The sequence below is a fragment of the Myxocyprinus asiaticus genome, chromosome 29 (assembly GCF_019703515.2).
Source record: "Myxocyprinus asiaticus isolate MX2 ecotype Aquarium Trade chromosome 29, UBuf_Myxa_2, whole genome shotgun sequence".
Taxonomy (NCBI): domain Eukaryota; kingdom Metazoa; phylum Chordata; class Actinopteri; order Cypriniformes; family Catostomidae; genus Myxocyprinus; species Myxocyprinus asiaticus.
This window is the reverse complement of record NC_059372.1, coordinates 23,530,693-23,554,973: the sequence shown is the minus strand read 5'-3', so window position 1 is coordinate 23,554,973 and position 24,281 is coordinate 23,530,693. Positions and strand designations below refer to the sequence as shown.

The window sequence follows — 24,281 nt, the reverse complement described above, 5'->3', positions numbered from 1 at the left end:
CTGCCCTCTGTTTCTTCTCCTTCGCTTTCCCCACCTGGGTAGCATAGTATGGCAGTGGATGATACGAGAGTTTGGCAGCCTGGTGCTCCGGGCCAAACCCTCTGCCTTCACCTCCCTCCTCTGAGCTGCCCATTCAATGCATTTAAACACAAGCAGTGCCTTATTTCAAAACACTGAGGTGAAAATAACTTTTTTCCCCACCCCTAAATGTAGAGAAACACTATAATCATTCTATAAAATTCTTGATTTTTGTTTTGTTATTGTAGATGAAGTGTGTAACTTCAGCACCACTAGTAGCACCAAACAGAATTGAACAATAATTGAATAATGAAATATAATTTTTTAAGTGGCTTCAAACACTCCGTTTCAACAAACGCCATTAGCTGTGACCCAACCAGGCTGCTCAAACAAACAGACTGTAATTCCGTTTTTTGGCCACTGGTAGCACATAAATTACACACTTCACCTTTAAGGAGTAATTATTGATTGTCACACTATACATGTGAAAATTGGCTGTAAATAATAGTTTGAAAACTTTTTAAAAATTTTTTTTTAAGATCTTTAATTTGATAGAATATGAATTGTTAGAAGATGAATTTAGAAGTCTTTTTGTTTTGTTTCACACATTTAAAATACAATGGTGCAAAAGGAAACATCACTACAACAGAGGCTGTACATAGCTCTCAATAACGGTGCCAGTTATGCCTGGATGTGAAATAGAAATGTCAGTCTGAAATAACAATGTGACTCTAGTCCTGATCAGAGAGCTCCAGGTCCTCGACCATATCATCATCTCCCTGTGCCACCTCCTTCAGCTCTGTGCTCAACATCTTCCTCTGTGCTTTAACTTCAGAAGACGAGGGCTTGTTTTGGTCACCATCTGAGACAGATAATGAAAGAAATTGAAAAGAGATAAAAAAAAAATTGGAAAATAAGTCTCTCTCTCTCTCTCTCTCTCTCTCTCTCTCTCTCTCTCTCTCTCTCTCTCTCTCTCTCTCTCTCTCTCTCTCTCTCTCTCTCTCTCTCTCTCATATATATATATATATATATATATATATATATATATATATATATATATATATATTTATATGCCGATCAGCCACAACATTAAAACCACCTGCCTAATATTGTGTAGGTACCCCTCGTGCCGCCAAAAGAGCGCCAATCCGCATCTCAGAATAGCAATATATTCTATAGATGATATTCTTCTCACCACAATTGTACAGAGCGGTTGTCTGAGTTACCGTAGACTTTGTCAGTTCCAACCAGTCTGGCCATTCTCTGTTGACCTCCCTCTTCAACAAGGTGTTTCCATCCGCAGAACTGCCCCTCACTGGATGTTTTATGTTTTTGGCACCATTCGGATTAAATTCTAGAGACTGTTGTGCATGAAAATCCCAGGAGATCAGCAGTTACAGAAATACTCAAACCAGCCCATCTGGTACCAACAATCATTCCATGGTCCAAATCACTGAGATCAAATTTTTTCCCCATTCTGATGGTTGATGTGAAAATTACCTGAAGTTCCTGACCCGTATATGCATGATTTTATGCACTGCTACCACAAAATTGTCTGATTAGATAATCGCATGGATGATTGTTGGTGGCAGACGGGCTGGTTTGAGTATTTCTGTAACTGCTGATCTCCTGGGACTTTCACACAAAACAGTCTCTAGAATTTACTCCAAATGGTGCCAAAAACAAAAAACATCCAGTGAGCGGCAGTTCTGCGGATGGAAACACCTTGTTGAAGATGGAGGTCAACAGAGAATGGCCAGACAGGTTCGAACTGACAAAGTCTACGGTAACTCAGATAACTGCTCTGTATAATTGTAGTGAGAAGAATATCATCTCAGAATGCTGTTCTGAGATACGGGTTGATGCTGTTTTGGCAGTACAAGGGGGACCTACACAATATTAGGCAGGTGTATTTAATGTTGTGGCTGATCGGTGTACATGTATACACACACACATATGCAGTACTGTGCAAAAGTCTTAGGCAGATAAGATATTTCACAAAAATATTTGTCTTAAGATAGTTATTTATATCTTCAGCTTTAGTGCGTCAATAGGAAATATACATTTTAGACTCACAAACATTAATTTTTCAAATAGAATAGAAGAAAAGGGAGCCCTGCAACAGAAGGCATGGCCCCTGCAGAGCCCCCCACTGAACATCAAATCAGTCTGGGATTACATGAAGAGACAGAAGCAACTGAGACAGTCTAAATAGATAGAAGAACTGTGGCAAATTTTCCAAGGAGCCTGGAACATCTTATCTGCCAAAAACCAAGAAAAACTGTGTCCAGGTGTACCCAGGAGAATTGGTGCTGTTTTGAAGGCTAAGGTGGTCACACCGAATATTGATTTAGCTTTTTATATGTTTACTGAACTTTGTATTATGTTAATTGATAAATGAAACCATTTATGGCTTTATTTTAGAAGACATCCTCACTATGCAACATTTTTCACAAGTGTCTAAAACTTTTGCACAGTACTGTACATATCTCAAGATACTTAATATATTTATACATTCATTTATACAGTGAGAGAATTGTTAACAGGGAAGATCAAATAAAATAAAACCAGATATATTAACCTGAATCATCCTCTGAGGTGTCCACATCCTCATCAGCACTCAGGTCTGAGAGGTCCTCAAGACCTTCTTCATCAGAGTCGCCCTGTTCCTCTGTAAAGAGATGAAGTAAATGTCTTTTGAACAATCATCTTGATGAAATGAGGACAAAGAAAAGGGTGAACCAGTTTGAACTAAATTTCAAAGGGACAGTTATCCCCAAAATTAGAATTTTCATTTTTGGGTGAACTATCCCTTTAAGGCATTGTCATGACCACCTGTACAATCTTTGTAAGAAGCTTCAAAGAATTATTGAAGTACTAAAATGCTAAATAACAACATAAAAAATGTCAGAACCAATGGTTGATGCCAATGCCCATAAACTGTTCTTCTAGAAACTAAAATATACCACAACTGACCTACCCATGCTGCTCACATATAAGTGTTGCCACACATTTAAAAGTTTCTGTTTAAAATGACAAAAATAGAGGCTAGCCTCTGATGGAAATTTACCCCGGTAATTCAGAGGTGCATGTGTGTGGGAGTGTCTTGTACTCTCTGAAGAGGATGAGTTGAAATCCCTGAGCTTTGAAGTGGGATTTGATTAGATGCTGCCTGGGAGGTGAATGGCAGCACAGACACCTCCCCAGCCAGGCACCCTCCACCCTAATTACCCGACACACACTGGGGCCAGCCAGAGGGGGGAACCGAGTTTAACACCATGTGCACACCTTGCTGCCAACAGCAGTCTTATGCATCTTAATATAACCAGAGAAAGGCTGACCATAGAGCTCATGGGTTCAAAGAAGGTACAAAAGTCTACCATGAGCACAAGGAGAAGACTCTAATGACTCCCTGCGGGGTGATCAATAAGGTTAAAATGTAAGGAGGAAAACAATTCAAAGACATAATCAAAATGTTGCTCCCAGCACTGGAAACAGGAACACTGATGATCAGGGGCCGGGTTCATGAAACATTCTTAAATTTCTTCTTTACCATTTTCTTCATTTGTAACTTTTTTTTTTCTTCAATATCGTCGTAAATAACATCTTAAAGTTAGGATAACCTCACAGTTGTCTTAAATTCTAAAAGGTAAGATGTTTAATGAATTTACTGGGTTTTTTACGTTGAGTCTCAAGTCGCAGTGGGACGTAGAAATGTTATTTTAGACCGAAAAACGTTTTTGACTGTTTTGTGTTTAATTATATTTTTATTTTCAGCTTGTAAACCATGTAAATGTTATCACAAATTCAAACAATAAATGTTGTTTTGAAGCTTCTTAATGTGGGGACCAATCATGCTAATTCAAACAGATGCGCTACATATAGCGCTCTTTCTCCACAAACTTTAGAGTTCATAGAAACATAATAATTATAACATTAGAAAGCTGAGACTTTCTTTTTCACCCCCCATCCACATTCTTATCGGAGCTGGGCACAGCGTAGACAGCCTCCACCACCTTTTCCCATTTACCCACCTGTACTTTCCGACGTGACATTATTATCAAACTTCCCAAGGAAAACTATTTTCTTGGAGTAATTTCCTCAACAAGAACATCCAGCTCTTGTCTACTTAAGTTTTTGTTTTTTTTCCTTTTCCTCCATGACAAAAGTTATCAAATGATTAGCAGCAAGTAAATTCTCCTTTGACGGTTAATGTCGTTAAACTAACACATCTCACACACTTCATATTCAAAAATATTATCGCGAGGTGCTTGCTACTTAAAAAAAAAAAAAGGTTCATAGATAAATTAATCATTACAATTTACCAGATGTTCTTAAGAAAATATTTTAGAAGAATTTTTCAAGAATTGCACTTAGGAACATTCTTACGAACTTCTTATAATTCATCCTAAGAACTTTAATTTTTTTCTTAACATTTTCATGAATCCGGCCCCAAGGTGTTTAAAAAATGAGCAAACGCACATTAAGATGAAAAATGTATGCCAAGACTTTGAGAAAGTTGACAGCATTAAAGCGCATGGCACACTGAAGTGACAACACAAGACAAATTCAACAAGAGAATGTTTAGAGGACCCTGCAGGTACTGGTGCACGAACAAACTTAAGTTGAGAAATCACACCCATCAAAAGTACCTCAAAGTAGTGATATGTATGCCAAGAATTTGAGAAAGTTGACAGTATTAAAGCGCATGGCACACTGAAGTGACAAATTCGACAAGAGAATGTTAAGAGGACCCTGCAGGTACTGGTGCACGAACAAACTTAAGTTGAGAAATCACAACCATCAAAAGTACCTTAAAGTAGTGATAGGTGGATATATTAGCCAGCATAATTTTGAGATTACTGGCATCTGCTGATAACTGTGCTGCTTTGTTGATGACCTTCAGTCTGTTCCAAAATCTACTGATAGCCACGTCAATGGATAATGCACAATTTTGGTTTTTCAAATATATATATATAAAAAAATAAATAAAAATATTGTCAAATATGACTAAATTCAAGTAAAGTCATTTTTATTTGTATAGTGCTTTTCACACTACACATCATTTCAAAGCAGCTTTATAGAAAATCATAAAATCATATTATAAAGTTTGTGTAAAAGGATAAAGAAAAATAGCACATATCATTTGCTGTCATTGAATTATTTAGCAATAATAACCAGCTTATAAATTAATATTATACAACAGTTCAAGTCCTCGAATCTGACTGGATTCCAAGAGTGCTGATATACAGTCAAAAGCAATGGGACACTTCACTATTTGAATCACTCCGCTTCGGAGTTCGTGGCTTTCCAAATAGTGGTTTTGGATTTTAATTAATTGTTGATTTCATTCACCGGTTTATTCAGTGACTGTCTCTGGAGATTGCATATTTACGAACAAAAACAACCCTGTCGAACTACCATACTGGCATTTCGAAATAGTTCTTTTGGAACTATTTTTGCTGGTGGAGAAGAAATGCATGAACATAATGCTGCTTCCACGTGCTACTGGAATTATTAGTTGCATCCTTCTTGGGGAACTCTTATTTTGATACCGTAATATTTTCTCTGTGTACTGATACATTGATGTATATGACCAAAACAGAAAGCGCTAACAAGTTAGCTGCATTTCGAAAAATGAATAAAACCTATCATTCAATACAGAAATTGTACTCTCCACCATCATATTGAAGATTTATGTCTCCTCCCAACTCGAAAACATGGGTATCAAAATTATCTCTTGATTGGGGGGTTCATTTGCAACTTCCAAGTAGGAAACTCATTTTTAAGATAATTCCGATAGCACCTGAACACATTTTCTGTCTGAAGTTATTTTATATTATTACGCGGGTCTCTGGAATACTCTATTCTGATTGGTCAATGGTGCCATCTAGCGGTCTGATACTTCTGAGTATCAACCACACATCAGGGGATTAAGACGGGTCATCCTGTTACAACAAGTCATCTTCCCTACTTCTTGTATCACTCTGCGATCTCAAAAAGTAAGCAAATAAAATGATTTCAACTCATATCAATATTTCATGTAGAGGTCGACCGATGGTGGGTTTTGCCGATACCGATAACTATGGTGGAAAAACAGGCTGATAGCATATTAATTGGCCAATAGTTTTTAAAATGTATAATATAAATTAAAACTTTCTACAATGTAAAACAGTGCTGATTTTTAGTAAGTATGACTTTCAGTGGCAATACTTTAAACATTTCACCCACACTGGTAAAAAGCCTTTGCCATTTGAAATTAATGAAAATATTAATTAAAATATTACAGGTCAAATGTGTTTGTTGTTCAGCAGTAACATAAAACACTGCCTTACAAAGCCAAATAGCGACTGTATGCTTCATCGTTACTGACAATATTTTTTTTAATTTTATTTTCATATTAAATATATGAATGATCAAAAGTTTACATACACCTTAGCCAAATACATTTAAACTCAGTTTTTCACAAGTCCTGACATTTAATCGTAGAAAACATTCCCTGTCTTAGGTCAGTTAGGATCACTACTTTATTTTAAAAATGTGAAATGTCAGAATAGTAGAGAGAATGATTTATTTCAGCTTTTATTTCTTTCATCACATTCCCAGTGAGTCAGTTTACATACACTTTGTTAGTATTTGGTAGCATTGCCTTTAAATTGTTTAACTTGGGTCAAACATTCTGGGTAGCCTTCCACAAGCTTCTCACAATAAGTTGCTGGAATTCTGGCCCATTCCTCCAGTCAGAACTGGTGTAATTGAGTCAGGTTTGTCTGCCTACAAATTTTCTATCAGATTGGGGTCAGGGCTTTGTGATGGCCACTCCAATACCTTGACTTTGTTGTCCTTAAGCCATTTTGCCACAAATGTGGAGGTATGCTTGGGGTCATTGTCCAATTGGAAGACCCCTTTGCGACCAAGCTTTAACTTCCTGGCTGATGTCTTGAGATGTTGTTTCAAAATATCCACATAATTTTCCTTCCTCATGATGCCATCTATTTTGTGAAGTGCACCAGTCCCTCCTGCAGCAAAGCACCCCCACAACATGGGATAGTGTTCTTCAGATTGCAAGCCTCACCGTTTTTCCTCCAAACATAACAATGGTCATTATGACCAAACAGTTAAATGTTTGTTTCATCAGACCAGAGGACATTTCTCCAAAAAGTAAGATCTTTATCCCCATGTGCACTTGCAAACTGTAGTCTGGCTTTTTTTTATGGTGGTTTTGGAGCAGTGGCTTCTTCCTTGCTGTGCAGCCTTTCAAGTTATGTCGATATAGGACTCGTTTTACTGTGGATATAGATACTTGTCTACCTGTATCCTCCAGCATCTTCACAAGGTCCTTTGCTGTTGTTCTGGGATTGATTTGCACTTTCCGCATCAAGCTACGTTCATCTCTAGGAGACAGAATGCATCTCCTTCCTGAGCGGTATGATGGCTAAGTGGTCCCATGGTGTTTATATTTGCATACTATTGTTTGTACAGATGAATGTGGTACCTTCAGGCATTTGGAAATTGCTCCCAAGGATGAACCAGACTTGTGGAGGTCCACAATTTTTTTTTCTGAGGTCTTGGCTGATTTCTTTTGATTTTCCCATGATGTCAAGCAAAGAGGCACTGAGTTTGAAGGTCGGCCTTAAAATACATCCACAGGTACACCTCCAATTGACTCCAATTAGCCTATCAGAAGCTAAATTAGGCTTGACATAATTTTCTGGAATTTTCCAAGCTGCTTAAAGGCACAGTTAACTTATTGTATGTAAACTTCCGACCCACTGGAATTGTGATATAGTCAATTAAAAGTGAAACAATCTGTCAGTAAACAATTGTTGGAAAAATTACTTGTGTCGTGCACAAAGTAGATGTCCTAAATGGCTTGCCAAAACTATAGTTTGCTAATATGAAATCTGTGGAGTGGTTAAAAGTTAAGTGTATGAAAACTTCTGACTTCAACTGTACAAGAAAGGGAGAGAGAATAACAGATAGAAATAAAATCAACTCAACTTTTTAAAGATAATTTTAGAATGGCATTGTATATATTATATGTGCCCAGGCTCACATGAACACAATGTATTATATAACAATGTGGCCTCTCATGAATATCAAATTTATATTTCAAACATATATATTTTTACCATGCTTTTACATTTTTTTGGTACATAACTATGTCATAAAATTAGGAAGCTTGGACAGAAGTTCAAGTGAATGGCCGAGCAAATGCAAAAACTCCGGCAGCATTTATGGTTGATTTACTACTGATGATTTCTGCATTGCAGCATTAATTCATAAATTACTTTTTTCATTTAAAATAGCATATTAAAAGGAAAGGTAAGCAGTTTCCTTCCATGACTTTGTTCGCACCAATCGAACAGCTAATGTTAGCGTCCTCTCCACCTTGTCGGCAATGCAATTCTCCAGTGCAGCAAGTAGTTATAAACAAATTAATTATCAAACCACCTTTGGTTGTCTTAAATGACTGATTTATTGTACCATGACAATAATAATAATAATAATATTGCATATATATCTTAGCTTTTCTCTGTCAATGTTTCAAACAAGCTTTTGAAGCATCTGTCTCTATAAATAGCCTAGTCACGTTGCAAAACAAACTCCACGCGGAGTCACTGATTGTTTTTTTTTTTAACCTCTTAAGGGCGGCGTTATATTGTTGAACCAAGGAGTTCAGTGGCCTCCAGCGCCGGCCACGGAGAAATAAATCTATAAATAACTATCGGAAACTATCGGAGTTGATTTTTGCAGATAGTTAAAAAATGGCCCTGATTAATTGGTAAATCTGATATATCGGTCGACCTCTAGTTTCATGTCCATTTATTAATTTATTTCGCAAGTATTCTTGTAATTAGCTGGATAATGAGCAATCATTCAGTCATTTTTATAAAATAAACACCAACAGAACCAACACAAACCGAAGGTGCAAATCAGCTGTTCAGCAATTTCCTATTTTTCACATAACAATTTCAATGCAAATCAATATTTACAGCTCTGGAAAAAATTAAGAGACCACTCCAAATTTTTCTTAAATCAGCATCTCAACATGTATGGCAGCTATTCCATTCCAGTGTCTGTTGAATTACAACACAAGCACACCTCATTCTTCTTAATGAGGTACTGATTAGGTGATCACCTAAACCAAATCTTATTTAATAAGGAAAAGTATAAAAACCACTGCTGTGTTCATCACTATCCTCTTGCAATAGGACCAGTTTGATGAAAAACAGTGCTAGCAGTAACTCAAAAGTAATTGGAATCAAAAAATAACTACTGACCATGCCAAAAGTGTTGAAAAGAAAAGTTTTCAGTGAGGAAAAGAAAGGTTCAATTCTGGCTTTACTTGCAGAGGGATACAGTGAGCATCAGGTTGCTTGCTTCCTTAAAATTTCAAAGGCGGAGGGTTCATAAGAATAAGGTCAAGCAGCAGACATGGGGGACAACAAAGCTACAGACCGGCAGAGGGCAAAAACTACTCTCCACTGAACTCATTCGAATGTCACTCAACAACCGTAGGATGACATCAAGTGACCTACAAAAAGAATGGTAAATGGTAGCTGGGGTGAAGTGCACAGCGAAAACGGTTTGAAACAGGCTCCTAGGGGCAGGGTTGAAGTCGTGCAAAGCTAGAAAAAAGCCCTTCATCAATGAGAAGCAAAGAAAAGCCAGGCTGAGGTTTGCAAAAGACCATAAGGATTGGACCGTAGAGGACTGGAGTAAGGTCATCTTCTCTGATAAGTCCAATTTTCAGCTTTGCCTAACACCTGGTCATCTAATGTTTAGACGTTGTTCAGCAAGGCTGGAATCAGACTGATTCGTCTTTGTGAAGGATGCATGAGTCAAGCCTCGTACAAGGTTATCCTGGAAGAAAACTTGCTTCCTTCTGCTCTGACAATGTTTCCCCAACTCTGAGGATTGTTTTTTCCAGCAGGACAATGCTCCATGCAACACAGCCTGGTCAATTAAGGTATGGATGGAGGAGCACCAGATCAAGACCGTCATGGCTAGCCCAATCTCTAGACCTGAACCCATTGAAAACCTCTGGAATGTGATCAAGAAGATAGATGGTCACAAGCCATCAAACAAAGCCGAGCTGCTTGAATTTTTGCGCCAGGAGTGGCATAAATTCACCCAATAGCAATGTGAAAGACTAGTGGAGAGCATGCCAAGATGCATGAAAGATGTGATTGGTAATCAGGGTTATTCCACCAAATACTGATTTCTAAACTCTTCCTAAGTTAAAACATTAGTATTGTGTTGTTTAAAAATGAATATGAACTTGTTTTCTTCAAATTATTCGAGGCCTGAAAACACAGCATTTTTTTATTTTATTTTGACTGGTTGACATTTTCTGCAAATAAATGCTCTAAATGACAATATTTTTAATTGGAATTTGGGAGAAATGTTGTCAGTAGTTTATAGAATAAAATAAAAATGTTCATTTTACTCAAACACATACCAATAAATAGTAAATCCAGAGAAACTGATTTGGTTGTATGGCCATTTACATATTTTTTGGCAAGCAGTCTTGTAATAAGCTGGACAATGAGCAGTCATACAGTCATTTTTGCTAAATAAACACCAACACAACTCTGACGCAAACCGGAGGTACAAATCAGCTATTCAGCGTGCTCTACTCACATGATAACAATTTCAACGCAAATCAATATTTTATGTCCATTTATTTTTTATTTGCTTGCTTAGTAGCCATGTAATAAGCAGAATAATGTACAGTCATTCATCCGGTTGTTATCGCAAAATAAACCCCTTCAGGGTGATACAAGACTGCTCCACTTTGCGTTGGGGTCCTTATAACCCTGTCAGGGTTTATTTTGCAATAACAACCAGCTAACTGTACATTATCCCTTACTTATTTACTTGTTTGTTGAACCGTTCTATAAAAGCTATTTCACACTTGCAATCACACTGTTCCGTATACCTGCGTATACCGTGCTGATGTACGGAACAGCAGCACTCTTGCTCATGTGATATAGCTTAAATATCTGACATCGGTAACCCTGCAATCTACATACTGCCAACGGCCATTTAAAAACTCTATCACCACCTAAATGTAACCTTTCTCAAAACAAACACCAGCAGAGCCAGTCACGTCTTGAACACTCATTGTCAGAAGTGGTTACATCCACTGTACTGAAATGTAAATATTGGGATTCATATGAATGTGTGTCCACACCTAAAATAACCGTCTCTACCTTCCACCTTGTCCTTCCCTGCCCTCTTCTCACCTCACAGCAAGTATTTCTACTGTTGTTCCAGCTACTTATACTAAATCTGCCAGAGATAAGTCCCTGAACATCTACCTACTTCTGAAAAAAACTTTGCCATATTACAGCCATGAAAGAAATGGCAGAAAAGAAAATGACTTAAAGTGTCAAAAACTCAAATTAATTATCTAATGTCTGGTTGGGTTTGGTAAAGGGGATGTACAGTACAACACATAAAAAAGGGCTTTTTGTTTGACAATATACAACCAAGACCACAAATGAATATATTACAGGTCATGTGACTGTGTTCTCCGGATGTAAGCGCTAGGGAGTATGGGGGCAGTTAAGCCGTGTGGTGAAGGAGCGGCCACTAATATCTTTCCAAGTGAATGTTTTGAATTACAAACCCCCACTGGGATCCAAGCATGTAAAAAAAAAAGCTTCCTGTAAGAGCAAACAGTGAGTGAGTAAGGGAGAAAGAGTGAGAGAAGAGAGAGAGAGAGGTTTGTAGGGACTCCACACAATGAGGACCAGATGTAAAAAAGAGCCCTTCCTCTCGCCTCCCACCTCTCTGGGACTTTTTCTGTGGCTGTCGGCCCACGGGCGGCGGGAGTGGGAGAGTGTGGCATGTGTCTGACACATGACCCAGTGCCGAACTCCAGATATAGAGTTAAAGAGGAGAGGCAAGTGCATGTCTGACAGCTGACCGACCCTCCATAGAGCTCCATTCACACTCACACAAATACTGGGCTCATACACATACACTAGTGAGAAATTATTTTTTTTATGTGCAATACAGATCTTAAGTCTGAGTTTCATACTGGTATAAAACCCCCATTTCTAAATAATCAACATAAACTGCAAAGATAATTCACCTGAATGGACTTGAACTTTACAAAACAATGATATTAAAAGAGAATTGCACTAACAGATCTTTTAAGGTTTATATAGTCTTTTAAATGTGTTTCAGCAATACTGAGACTAATATCTGAGGCGAGTATCTTCAGACAGCGCAGCGTAACGGACTACAGCCTCCCAGTGACAAAGAAAGGCATTACAGGCAACACATATGCTTCTCAGCATTGTTTGGGATTTTAAAATGTCCACATCAAATCGCTTGAAGACGAGCCCAGTTTTCTTTCCTGTGCTGATATTTTTTCTACTGAAAGGCTTGTCCTTTTTTCAAATAGCTAATAAGCTTTAGTTATGTCACAGCCCTGAACCATGATTTGCTACTCACTAGCAAATTAGTAGCAGTTGGTATTGGGGGAGCATTTTACCTAGCAAAAATAAATAAATCAGTGTAGTGCAAGATGAGTTATAAATTTTTTGGGTCAGTTTTCCCAGTAGAAAGACTCTAAATTCTAACTGCGTATATCTGGTAATATAATTTTGGTGGAAACAGGGTAATGTAGTGTAAAATTAAATATGAAGCTGTTACCTTTGGATTTGAACAGATCATCATCACTATCTGATTCAAAGAGACCCTTAAACTCCTTCTTGTCAGCTTTCTTCTCTTCAGCCTTCTTACGTTTGATTTCAGGGAGATTCAAATCCTCCATCTAAATTAAAAAGCCATGGAAAAGAAAACAAGTGAAGAGCCTTTAAATACTTGACAACAGGCAGAGTGTTAAGTATGTAATTTTTAAACACTGTCATTAAACTAGCAACAGCAAAACATTGCACAGATAGAAAATGCCATTAAAGAAGATCATAACTCTGAACAAATGGTAGGCATTATGCTGATTGTGTGCTTTTTTTGTTTCAGAATCGATTTAGACTGAATCTGACTGAGACATCTAGCAGCAGTGGAAATGTTTTTTCCTAGTTTATGTACATACTCTATGTACTGCCTTTATCTCATCTCGTTTACATCAATGTCAAAAAATGAGAAACTTTCATTGCTGAGTCAGCATTTTCTCTCAACATCAACAGATGATTCAAATTAGCCTGAACAACATGGATTTATATATATATATATATATATATATATATATATATATATATATATATATATATATATATATATATAATAAAATTAAATAAAAAAAATGTATTGAATATTTGGGACTCAAACCAAAAACCACAAAAGCCTAATAAAATTGTTAGTTTAAATTAGTTATATATAAACAAGAGAATCCTAAAAAATTATACTTCAAAAATGTGAAATTGTCATGCAACAAAATTAATCTGCAGTATAAAGAAATATATTGCCAATAGGGATTTGAAATTTGACTTGAACTCACATGAGAACTGACTTAGACTTCGACTCTATGCTAGAGACTTGAACATGTCTGTAATGGATAATGCACCATATTATTTTAGTCAATCTTGAGTAAATATTGTGCAAACAAATAACTTGAATTGAATATCTGGGACTTAAACAAATAACCACAAATATGTAATAAAATAATTCTAAATTATTTAAAAATATATATATTCTTCCCTACAATGATAATGAAATAAGTGTTTGTGTGTGTGTGTATATATTAAAGGAGGAAGTTGCAGAGGCAGGAGGAAGGTGGGGGAGGGGCAGTGGTAATCAGATCTGAGCTTGGGGACTCATGGATCAAAGCCTGGGACGCAGCCCTGAGCGCTATTATACTCTTCCTGTAGCACTAGCCCTCCCGCTGCCTCCGCCAATCTGCCGCTTCCTAGACGCCAACACTCCGCCTGGTGTCATCTCCATTATCTCCCTATGGACACGCTCCAGCTCCATCTCACACACACACACACACACACACACACACACGCACGCAATAGGTGCTTTAACAGTTCCAGTGCAACAATTTTTACAAAGACAATCACATCTGTGTCTTTCATTTAAAACTAAGAAAGGCTGGCTTTAAATTGTACTGAGATGTTTTTAAGACAGCATTCATAAGATAAGCTGTATGAATACAATTATAACCTGAATCTGTATGCAGATCAATCTACAGTTCTCTAAAAGGCAAAATGTTTTGCTCACTGCTAAAATTTGGGTATCTAACGTAAACAGTTAGGAAATAGCAAAAATCCATATTTTCAAAATGACTAGCTGACTGATCTGTCTTAGGGAAGCCCTTTGTAATAAGTAGTGCCCGACCAATATATCGGTTGGCCGAAATTAGCCTTTCACCGATATATCAGTATTGGCGTATATGTTTACCGACAGGCGCAGATATGAAAACTTTTTTTCAGAACATATAATACATAAAACAATGCTTTAGAATTGGTGTCATTACGTAGTTTGTCCAGCAGAGTATGCTCCGACTCCATTGTTTACAGAGCTGACTCTGAGTTGACCGTGGCTCTGCACACAGTGCAGAGTTCAGCGGTGTCTTTTCGGTAAATTGCGAACTAGTTTGTGAAATACATACTGGAAAGTTATTAAAACAATGACCCCATCATTTTATATAACTAATATAATGTTAACCCTGTCCCTGACAACCATGTCACTCATGTTTATCACATCTGTTTGCTGTTAGCCAGCTATAGTTTGTCAGTGCAGTCAGTAATGTAGCATATTGAAAGGTAAACATCAGAGCATCTTTTTGCAGCTCAGCAGACAACGGTGCGGTGGTGGATTGTGTCTGTTGAGTGTTGATTTCACGCTATGTTGTAACCTAGTTGGTGAGACACAATGCTGGAAAGTAAATAAAGTCCATCTTTTGCTCTCTGTGGCAACAAGCTTATAGCTAACTAGCTAACCACATAGCTACTTTCATTGTTGTCAGCTGAGTGGAAGCTAATGAGTAAACATGTATTCACCAAACTGTTTTGTTCAGGATTCACTGTTTGGTACCCCCTTCAACCGAACAATTCCAGTCATTGTATTTATAAAATGTAATATTTAAAAGTCTGGTTTTCCAGACATTAAAATATGAAACGTAATAAAAGTAGATTTAATAAATAGTATATTTGCCCTGTGTAAATAATAATATATAGGAACTGTATCTAAAATAAATAAGGGGTGATAAATAAATACTAATACAACAGGCTGGAAAAATAGACATTTATTCATTTTAATATCCTATATATGTTTTGAATGTGTTGAAACTTGACACCGGGCGACGCACCCTGAAAACTGCACCGCTACATCGGTTTCATACTGAAGAGCCGCTTAAAAGTACGTTTTTTTTCTCTCTCTCGTAAAGGTAAACGAGTGTAAATGGCAACAACATCATATATGTCAAAAAGACTGAAGCCTGTCAACCAAAACATGAGCTCATTGATGTTATTAAGTGAGTCTGCTTTTTTATTCCATCAGTTGCTCCTGGTCAGAGGCTTCCATAAATATTTTGTTTATACGTAAGGTTACGTCCTACATAAATTTAATGGTGCAACGCTCAAATATTTAGTAGTGCATAAATTTTGACTTAGTGCCCATTTACGCCACAACTAGGCTAAGTTGTAACTTGGGTATAGCTGGTGCAACCGGCCCCTGATGTTTATTTAGCTATTTATTTTATTTTTATTTATTCATTATTTAAATGGTCAGCATTTTATGGATACTAAACAGTACTACTGATGTTTATTTAGCAATTTATTTTATTTGAATTTATTCTTTATTTTAATGGTCAGCCATTGACTGATACTAAACAGTACTGATGTTTATTTAGCTATATATTTTATTTTTATTTATTCTTTATTTAAATGGTCAGCATTTTACTGTTACTAAACAGTAATACTGATGTTTATTTAGCTATTTATTTTATTTGAACTTATTCTGTATTTTAATGATCAGCAATTGACTGATACTAAACATACAGTACTGATGTTTATTTAGCTATTTATTGTATTTTTTATTCTATTTAAATAGTCAGCAATTGACATACTAAACATACAGTACTGATGTTTATTTAGCGATTTATTTTATTTGAATGTATTCTTCATTTAAATGTATACTAAATGTACAGTACTGATTTTTTATTTTATTTTTTTTATTCTTTAAATAAATGGTCAGCAATTGACATACTAAACATACAGTACTGATATTTATTAAGGTATTTATTGTATTTTTATTTATTCTTTATTTTCTCTGTTCATTTCTAGAATTTGTTGACAATGTATAATAACAATGTCAAATATTCTTTGATAAAAATATTTAAGAAAGCAGCCTTCTGAGTACCTTTGCACAGTCATATCGGTGCAAAATCGGTGCACAATCCACATAGAAAAGTTCTGTTTTCATTCCAGCTCAAAAATTAGCTATATCAGCCACCATATCAGTAATCGGTGAATTTTCCCCCTCTAAAATCGGTATCGATCTCAGAAATCCCATATCGGTCTGGCTCTAGTAATAAGGCTGATTAAGGATGGTTATTCCACTGTCTGAGTCCTATTATATAGTCCATTCCCTTAAGCACCAGTGATATAAACAAAGATTGCATATTCTTAAGAAGTTGGTAGAGTAAAAGAACTGTATGCAATGATTTTAAAGAATAGAAATGTGGGTTTACGTTCTTTTGTGCATTAACTGCGTCCTTGATGAATGTCAGGCATATTTCTATGACAGTGACATGCTCGTTTTATACGCATTGAAAAAGTGATTCTCATCAGAATTTTGATGTATGCTCCGTTAAATGATAGAGAATGTAAGCATTATTAATCATCTTCAGAAACACAAATCATGGCTAGTATTAACAGTGATTGTACAGTGACGTACTTCACTTCTACCAGTCATATTAAATTCATTTGATGAAAAACAAAAAAATTAAACCAAAACTATTTCTAAATTCAAATGAAACTTTAACGAAACAAAAATATAATCAAAATAATGAAGTGGTCAACAAAAAAAAAGAAAAAAAAAAACATACTAAATCCAAACATTTTACTCTTTCCAACTTCTTCCACTGGCCCACTTCTGCAGTGACATAAAAATCACTACGACAACAGATGGAAAAATATCAATATAAATTAGATCGTAAATACAATTGCAAATATAAACATAATAATAACTGAAAAATAAACCATGACCTTTAGATAGTTTAACATAAATCTATTTTTTTTTTCTTAAAACGGCTATGACAATGATTGTCAGGGACATTAACTTTATTATCACCTGTTGATGGAATCTCCAAATTGCAAATGCAGATACTGAATTTGGACTTTGCACCGAGATAAGACGTGGTATTGAAACGTCTTAGAGCAATTACCTATTTTTTTTTTTTTTTTGGAAAATAGCACTTTGCGACACTTCATTTACATACAATACACAATCTGCGCGCATACACCCACAGGTAGTGCAAACTCTCCCACCTACAGCCACTTGCACTTTGTTCTGGCACGAAAATTGCACTTTGAATTAGCGCTCTCACGAAAATTGGATAAGACGTTGCGCACATTCGTAGTGCTGCGCTTTGCGTACTTACAAAAATAGATGTGTTTCTTAGGGGGCGTTTACATGGTATTTTAACTTGATACTTGATGGAGCAGCATGAGGCACGATGCAACAGCCAAAGAAAATGTCCATCTGAATGTGTATGGCGGTAGTGCTGGTGTTTAAAATAGAAAGAATTTAAAAGACGCTATGTTTCCCAGAGGGTTTTACTGTGCAAACTTTCTAACAGCATGCTAATTAATGCACCGCACAGAAAAAACCTAGATATACTAGTCAACCTCACTAATTGAAGTCAGTTGTTGGATGACTAGCTGACCATCGTGACCCATCCCTAGTAATAGTTGCTGAGTTTTTAGCATTATTACCCTCTCTTTTCCAGAAATCTCCAGCTGAATCTCCTTTTCACGAAGTTTCTTCCACTGGCTGTAATATTTAGTGAGGGGAGTGCCTTCCTCTACTACCTGCTTCTCCCAGGCCACCTGTAAACATACACAAGCATTACTACATGTTCAAGCATAAGGGAGCAGAAAAAAGTGCAGAAGAATCTCTCTCAAGACACATCATTAACAACATACAACATTAAAAAAGTGTAACTTAAAAGTGCAGTTCTAGACATGACAAGAACACACAAGTCTCTTTGATTGTGAGTCTATAGCCCCTAAAACAGTTCAGGCTTATAAGACCCTTTTAGAAAAAATGGCAAAAGAAAGGTAAAACACATTATATAATACAACATACAATCTATTATACAAAAACATATCGACAATGCCAATATCATTTTACAAAACTTCAAGAACAGTTCTGTATTCCATCAAATCAATACCTGCAATATTTACAGTTGAAGAGCTCTGTCCAGGAATTTCTGAAAGGTGATAACTTTGAGTTTATTACACCTGCCCTGTTTCAATTACTTCAGGAAATATTCCACCATAGTCTCTAAAATCTACAACAAACTTCTTAATTCAGATATAAGTTCTCAACTACCCATATCATCATGGTGTCAGGATCTACAAACTACTAAGCAAGATTTAGACTTGAACACTATCACTAGAAATACATTCACCTATACTTCCAATTCCAAGCTTCAGTTACATTTGAAGTCAGAAGTTTACATATACTTGGGTTGAAGTCATTAAAACTAATTTTTTAACAACTCCACAGATTTCATATTAGCAAACTATCATTTTGGCAAGTCGTTTAGGACATATACTTTGTGCATGACAAGTAATTTTTCCAACAATTGTTTAAAGACAGATTGTTTCACTTTTAAATGTCACAATTCCAGTGGGTCAGAAGTTTACATACACTAAGATAACTGTGCCTTTAAGCAGCTAGGAAAATTCCAGAAAATTATGTCAAGCCTTTAGGCAATTAGCCAATTAGCTTCTGATAGGCTAATTGGAGTTAACTAGAGGTGTACCTGTGGATGTATTTTAAGGTCTACCTTCAAACTCAGTGCCTCTTTGCTTGACATCATGGGAAAATCAAAAGAAATCAGCCAAGACCTCAGAAAAACAATTGATGACCTCAAGTCTGGTTCATCCTTGGGAGCAATTTCCAAATGCCTGAAGGTACCACATTCATCTGTACAAACAATAGAACGCAAGTATAAACACCATGGGACCATGCAGCCATCATACCGCTCAGGAAGGAGACTCATTCTGTGAGATGAACGTAGTTTGGTGCGAAAAGTGTAAATCAATCCCAGAACAACAGCAAAGCACCTTGCGAAGATTCTGGAGGAAACGGGTAGACAAGTATCTATATCCACAGTAAAATGAGCCCTATATCGACATAACCTGATAGACTGCTCAGCAAGGAAGAAGTCACTGCCCCAAAACCACCATAAAAAAGCCAGACTACAGTTTGCAAGTGCACATGGGGATAAAGATCTTATTTTCTGGGGAAATGTCCTCTGGTCTGATGAAACAAAAATGTAACTGTTTGGCCATAATGACCATCATTATCTTTGGAGGAAAATGGGTAAGGCTTGCAAGCCGAAAAACACCATCCCAACAGTGAAGCATGGGGGTGGCAGCATCATGTTGTTGGGGTGCTTTGCTGCAGGAGGGACTGGTGCACTTCACCAAATAGATGGCATCATGAGGAAGGAAAATTATGTGGATATATTGAAGCAATATCTCAAGACATCAGCCAGGAATTTAAAGCTCTGTCGCAAATGGGACTTCCAAACCGACAATGACCCAAAGCATACCTCCAAAGTTGTTGCAAAATGTCTTAAGGACAACAAAGTCAAGGTACTGGAGTGGCCATCACAAAGCCCTGACCTCAATCCGATAGAAAATTTGTGGGCAGAACTGAAAAAGCATGTGCGAGCAAGGAGGCCTACAAACCTGACTCAATTACACCAGTTCTGTCTGGAGGAATGGGCAAAAATTCCAGCAACTTATTGTGAGAAGCTTGTGGAAGGCTACCCAAAATGTTTGACCCAAATTAAACAATTTAAAGGCAATGCTACCAAATACTAACAAAGTGTATGTAAACTTCTTACCCACTGGGAATATGATGAATGAAATAAAAGCTGATATAAATCATTCTCTCTACTATTATCCTGACATTTCACATCCACATGCAGGATCATTAGGTTTTGCACAAGTTTTTCCTCAAACCTAAGCTGATAATATCATGTATAATGAAAAAAAGATATATTAAAGTCAGAAAATGGACTCAAACTTCGAAAAATCACATACATGCGCATATTTGGAAATTTACCGGGAAAATAAAAAAAAATGGCACACCATGTCACAAATGTGGCCGACACCTGGTCTAAAGCCTTGACATCTTTTTCTGGAAAAAGCCGCTTAAAGGCACAGTTAATTTAGTGTATGTAAACTTCTGACCCACTGGAATGGTGATATAGTCAATTAAAATTGAAACAATCTGTTTGTAAACAATTGTTGGAAAAATTACGTGTGTCATGCACAAAGCAGATGTCCTAAACGACTAGCCAAAACTATAGTTTGCTAATATTAAATCTGTGGAGTGGTTAAAAAATGAGTTTTAATGACTTCAACCTACGTGTATGTAAACTTCTGTCTTAAATTGTGGAAGGATCTATCCTTTGAACTAAACAGGGTTCCAACTCATTTTAACCAAAGAATTTCCATGACTTTTGGTGCACAACTTCACACTCAAACAGCAAAAATAAGTGTCTAGTAAAAGGATAAAGGGGCAGGGAAGGGTGTAAGAGAGGGAATCTATGCCAAACGTTCCTTAAAGGTCTTGTGGATGATATTGATCAGTTAAAATTTGATTAGTTGACCTCCAAATCCAATAGACTGTTATAAATCTCAACTTCAGACTACAGTTATCTAAACTTGTTAATAACAATTTGCAGTGGTCTGTAGGCTAGTGAAAAATTATCAAAGAGGGAAAAGGGTGAAATATGATATTTCAATCATGAAACAAACCCAGACAAAGCTAACAGATGTGTACACGACCAGTGAACTCGCCGGGAAACAGAAGGCTTCAACCTTTGAAGCATCTGTTCTTGTGCTGCTGCTTGTGTTCCGTAAGGAAATCCTGATGTGATCACTTCTTGTGCTACGGTTCTAATACTAAAATAAACTACTATAAATAACAACACATGCACCATGTTAGGGCAAATGCACCAGACACATTAAGCTGTAGTGCTCATGGGGGTGACACAAGTTTGAGTCTGTCTTGCCAGGTGTCCTGATCTAATTTCCTCGGTCTCTCCCAATAATTTACTTTCTCTCTTCTAAATCAATCAACTATTCACAGTAAACCACAAATTTGATTGGACAAGCTGACTCAAGTTAAATCAAAGCAATGCTGATATTCAGTACAACAGCACTCTTGCTCATGTGATATCGCTAAAAACATAATTTCACCAGTCTAAAAACCACAGATCTTTCTGAAAGAGTGAATTATTTAACTACTCTGTAGAATGTGTCCTAGCATGGTAATATTAGAGCTGTTGGAGGCACTGGCAAGACCTGCAGAGACAGAAATTTGTTGGTTGAAAAGATCCATGGGGCGGGCGGCTTTATGCAGCTGTGCTGGTGGCGGTGCTGGGTGAGAAGTCTGCCACGCCACACTCATTACTTAGGGACATCTTTCCCGCTGACCAGAGCCCGGCAACAGACGCGCCCCTGCATGGTGCCATGCTGTCTGCATGCTCTGCGCTACCACATATCTCTCTCTGGCTCAACATTACAGAGAGAGAGAGAGAGAGAGAGAGAGAGAGAGAGAGAGAGAGAGAACCCTTCCACCCCTCCATTTCAGTTTTAAATGGCCTTAAATATTTATTAGAGGCACGAGTCGGTCCAGAGAGAGCGAGGGGAGGAGAAATGAATGTGCTGTGTGTAGGCAGGGGTGACAAATGAGAGTGGAGATGGAGATGAATGGAGCCGAGATCTCGACCCAGAGAGGAAATGACTTCTCTCACAACCTTCACCCCTGTGGTCCCCTCATTTCTTTCGATACCACAGCAAAAACGAATGTGGCATTGAACACACTCATTTTTAAAAGTTCAATATTAATAACGAATTGCTACGTTTAATACAAAAAAAGGCATGTAGCCTTCAATTATTTCTCAATTAATAAACACTGCTTCAAATTTTTCCAGTAATTTTCCAGCAAAATGTTATTGTCGCTACATTGGATACCTGTTACATTTCATATACATTTTTTGTCATTTGTCAACAATTTTAATTGATTCCATACATATTTAAACAAACAGTAAAAGAACACATGGAATCAACTTTTATCAGTTATGTGCCCACCCATAACCAGATTTGCTTTTGAGTTGCTTTTGAAATGTATTCCACTACAGATTACAGAATACATGCTGTAAAATGTCATTTGTAACGTATTTCGTTAGATTACTCAAGGTCAGTAACGTATTCTAAATACTTTGGATTACTTCTTCAGCACTGGTAGATTTTTTTCACTTGTTTTGTCTATAAAAACTCTGACAATACAGTCAGACAAAATACACATGTTAAAAATACATTCTCTGAAAAACCTAAATATCTTATGCAGTGTTGTTTCTAAAACAAGATTAATCTAATTGTTCTTGTTTTAATGATTTTTTGATATTTTCACAGGAAAACAATTAAAAAATGATCAAGAATATAATTTTTGCCCTAATATCAAAGGTCTTACTAGAAAAAAAGAAATTATGATCTAACGTGAATTTTCTTGATAAAAAAAATATGATCGTGCCTGGTAACGTGCATGTAAAATAGCTAGAAATGGCATTTTAGCTTAGCGTAAAGCTGACAATTTACACAAGGATTATTTCTATTTCTTCTGCTCCAAACTTACTTCAAACTTCTCTGTCTGCTTGTAAGAATGTAACACATCATAAGAAAGTGTTTCACCGCTGTTCAAATGCACTTTGGATCGCATCATTTATATGTATAAATGTTTTCCATCTGAAAGAACTAAATATTAAATGAAACAAATGACAATAAAATGCAAAGTAATCTCTTCAGTAATCAAAATACTTTTTGAATGTAACTGTATTCTAATTACCAATGATTTAAACTGTAACTGTAGTGGAATACATTTACTTATATTTTGTATTTTAAATACGTAATCTCGTTACATGTATTCCATTACTCCCCAACCCTGCCCATAACCAAACATACATCCTAGTAGTCAAATATTGGCTGTGTCTCGTTTGGAAGTATGCGTCCTCCGGAGGTTGCATTTGTCGGCCGCATACATCATTGAGGCTGTCTCGTTTCAGAAAAGCGAGTAGGACACTTCGAATGCAGCCTTCAAATGTGACCTTCTTTCACAGGAATTCGGAGGATGCATGAGGTGTATCCTTCGTGGGCACTCATAACCCACAATTCTTTGCTTCAACGGAAATGTCTAAAAAAAAAAAAAAAAGGCCAATTTGCCCATAAATATGGTGTTCAAAGGCAAGGAATGTTAATTCCCAAGTTGAAGTACCTCAGTAGATGGGTGCAGAGTATATAATATGTATAATTATATTAATATATAATTAAAATAAAGTATTAGACTAAAAGTACACCTGTAAAATCTATTTTCTTTTCTCTTTAAATCATTATAACTCTCCTACAATGTACCTCATACATTCCCTTCCAGAGGGACTTTGTTCCCTTCTCACTCAAAGCACTCGCGCTTGCTAAAGAGTGGCGTGCTGTCATAGCAACCATGTTACGTTACGTTTCCGTTTGTCCTACGAAGGCCGTCTCGTTTAAACGAGTATACTGCAGCCTTCAAAGTACGCATCCTACCTAGCATGCAGCCTTCCAAACGAGACACAGCTATTGAATAACAACAGACACACATATAAACAAACGGTCCAAAGAAAATACTCGATGACATAACAAAAAACATATAAAATTAACCAATATAAAAAAAAAAGAAAAAGGGTTCCACATATTAATTTTAATCAAAATTGTCCCTCTCCACTGCTCCTACCTGGCAACCTTCTAGGAAGGACATATAAGTGCCCCACTTCTTCCCATATGCACCCAAACTGCTCAGCCGTCTATGTGACATCTCTTCAAATACCGCCACTCTGCCCAACTCGATGCACCACTAATGAAATGAGGCCGGACCAGCCGACTTCCATCCCCTAAGAATTACCTGCCTGCCAATCATCACGCTGGTAAGGACCCAGTTTTTTATATGTTTGTTTATTACATTTATACCCAAACCGTCACCCAAAATACAGAGTCTGGGGA

General features: G+C 36.8%; 1 protein-coding gene across 1 annotated transcript in view; it reads right to left on the bottom strand.

Annotated features, from left to right (window-relative positions):
- Nucleotides 1-535: 535 nt before the first annotated feature.
- Nucleotides 536-24,281, bottom strand: part of noc2l (NOC2-like nucleolar associated transcriptional repressor) — a 68,541-nt gene continuing 44,795 nt past the window's right edge. Inside the window, exons 16-19 of the mRNA XM_051663001.1 lie at nucleotides 17,937-18,050; nucleotides 12,691-12,811; nucleotides 2,600-2,689; nucleotides 536-880 (exon numbers count right to left, since the gene is read on the bottom strand). Of these exons, the coding sequence (XP_051518961.1) occupies nucleotides 750-880; nucleotides 2,600-2,689; nucleotides 12,691-12,811; nucleotides 17,937-18,050 (456 nt within the window). The 3' untranslated portion in view covers nucleotides 536-749. The remainder of the gene's footprint in view (nucleotides 881-2,599; nucleotides 2,690-12,690; nucleotides 12,812-17,936; nucleotides 18,051-24,281) is intronic.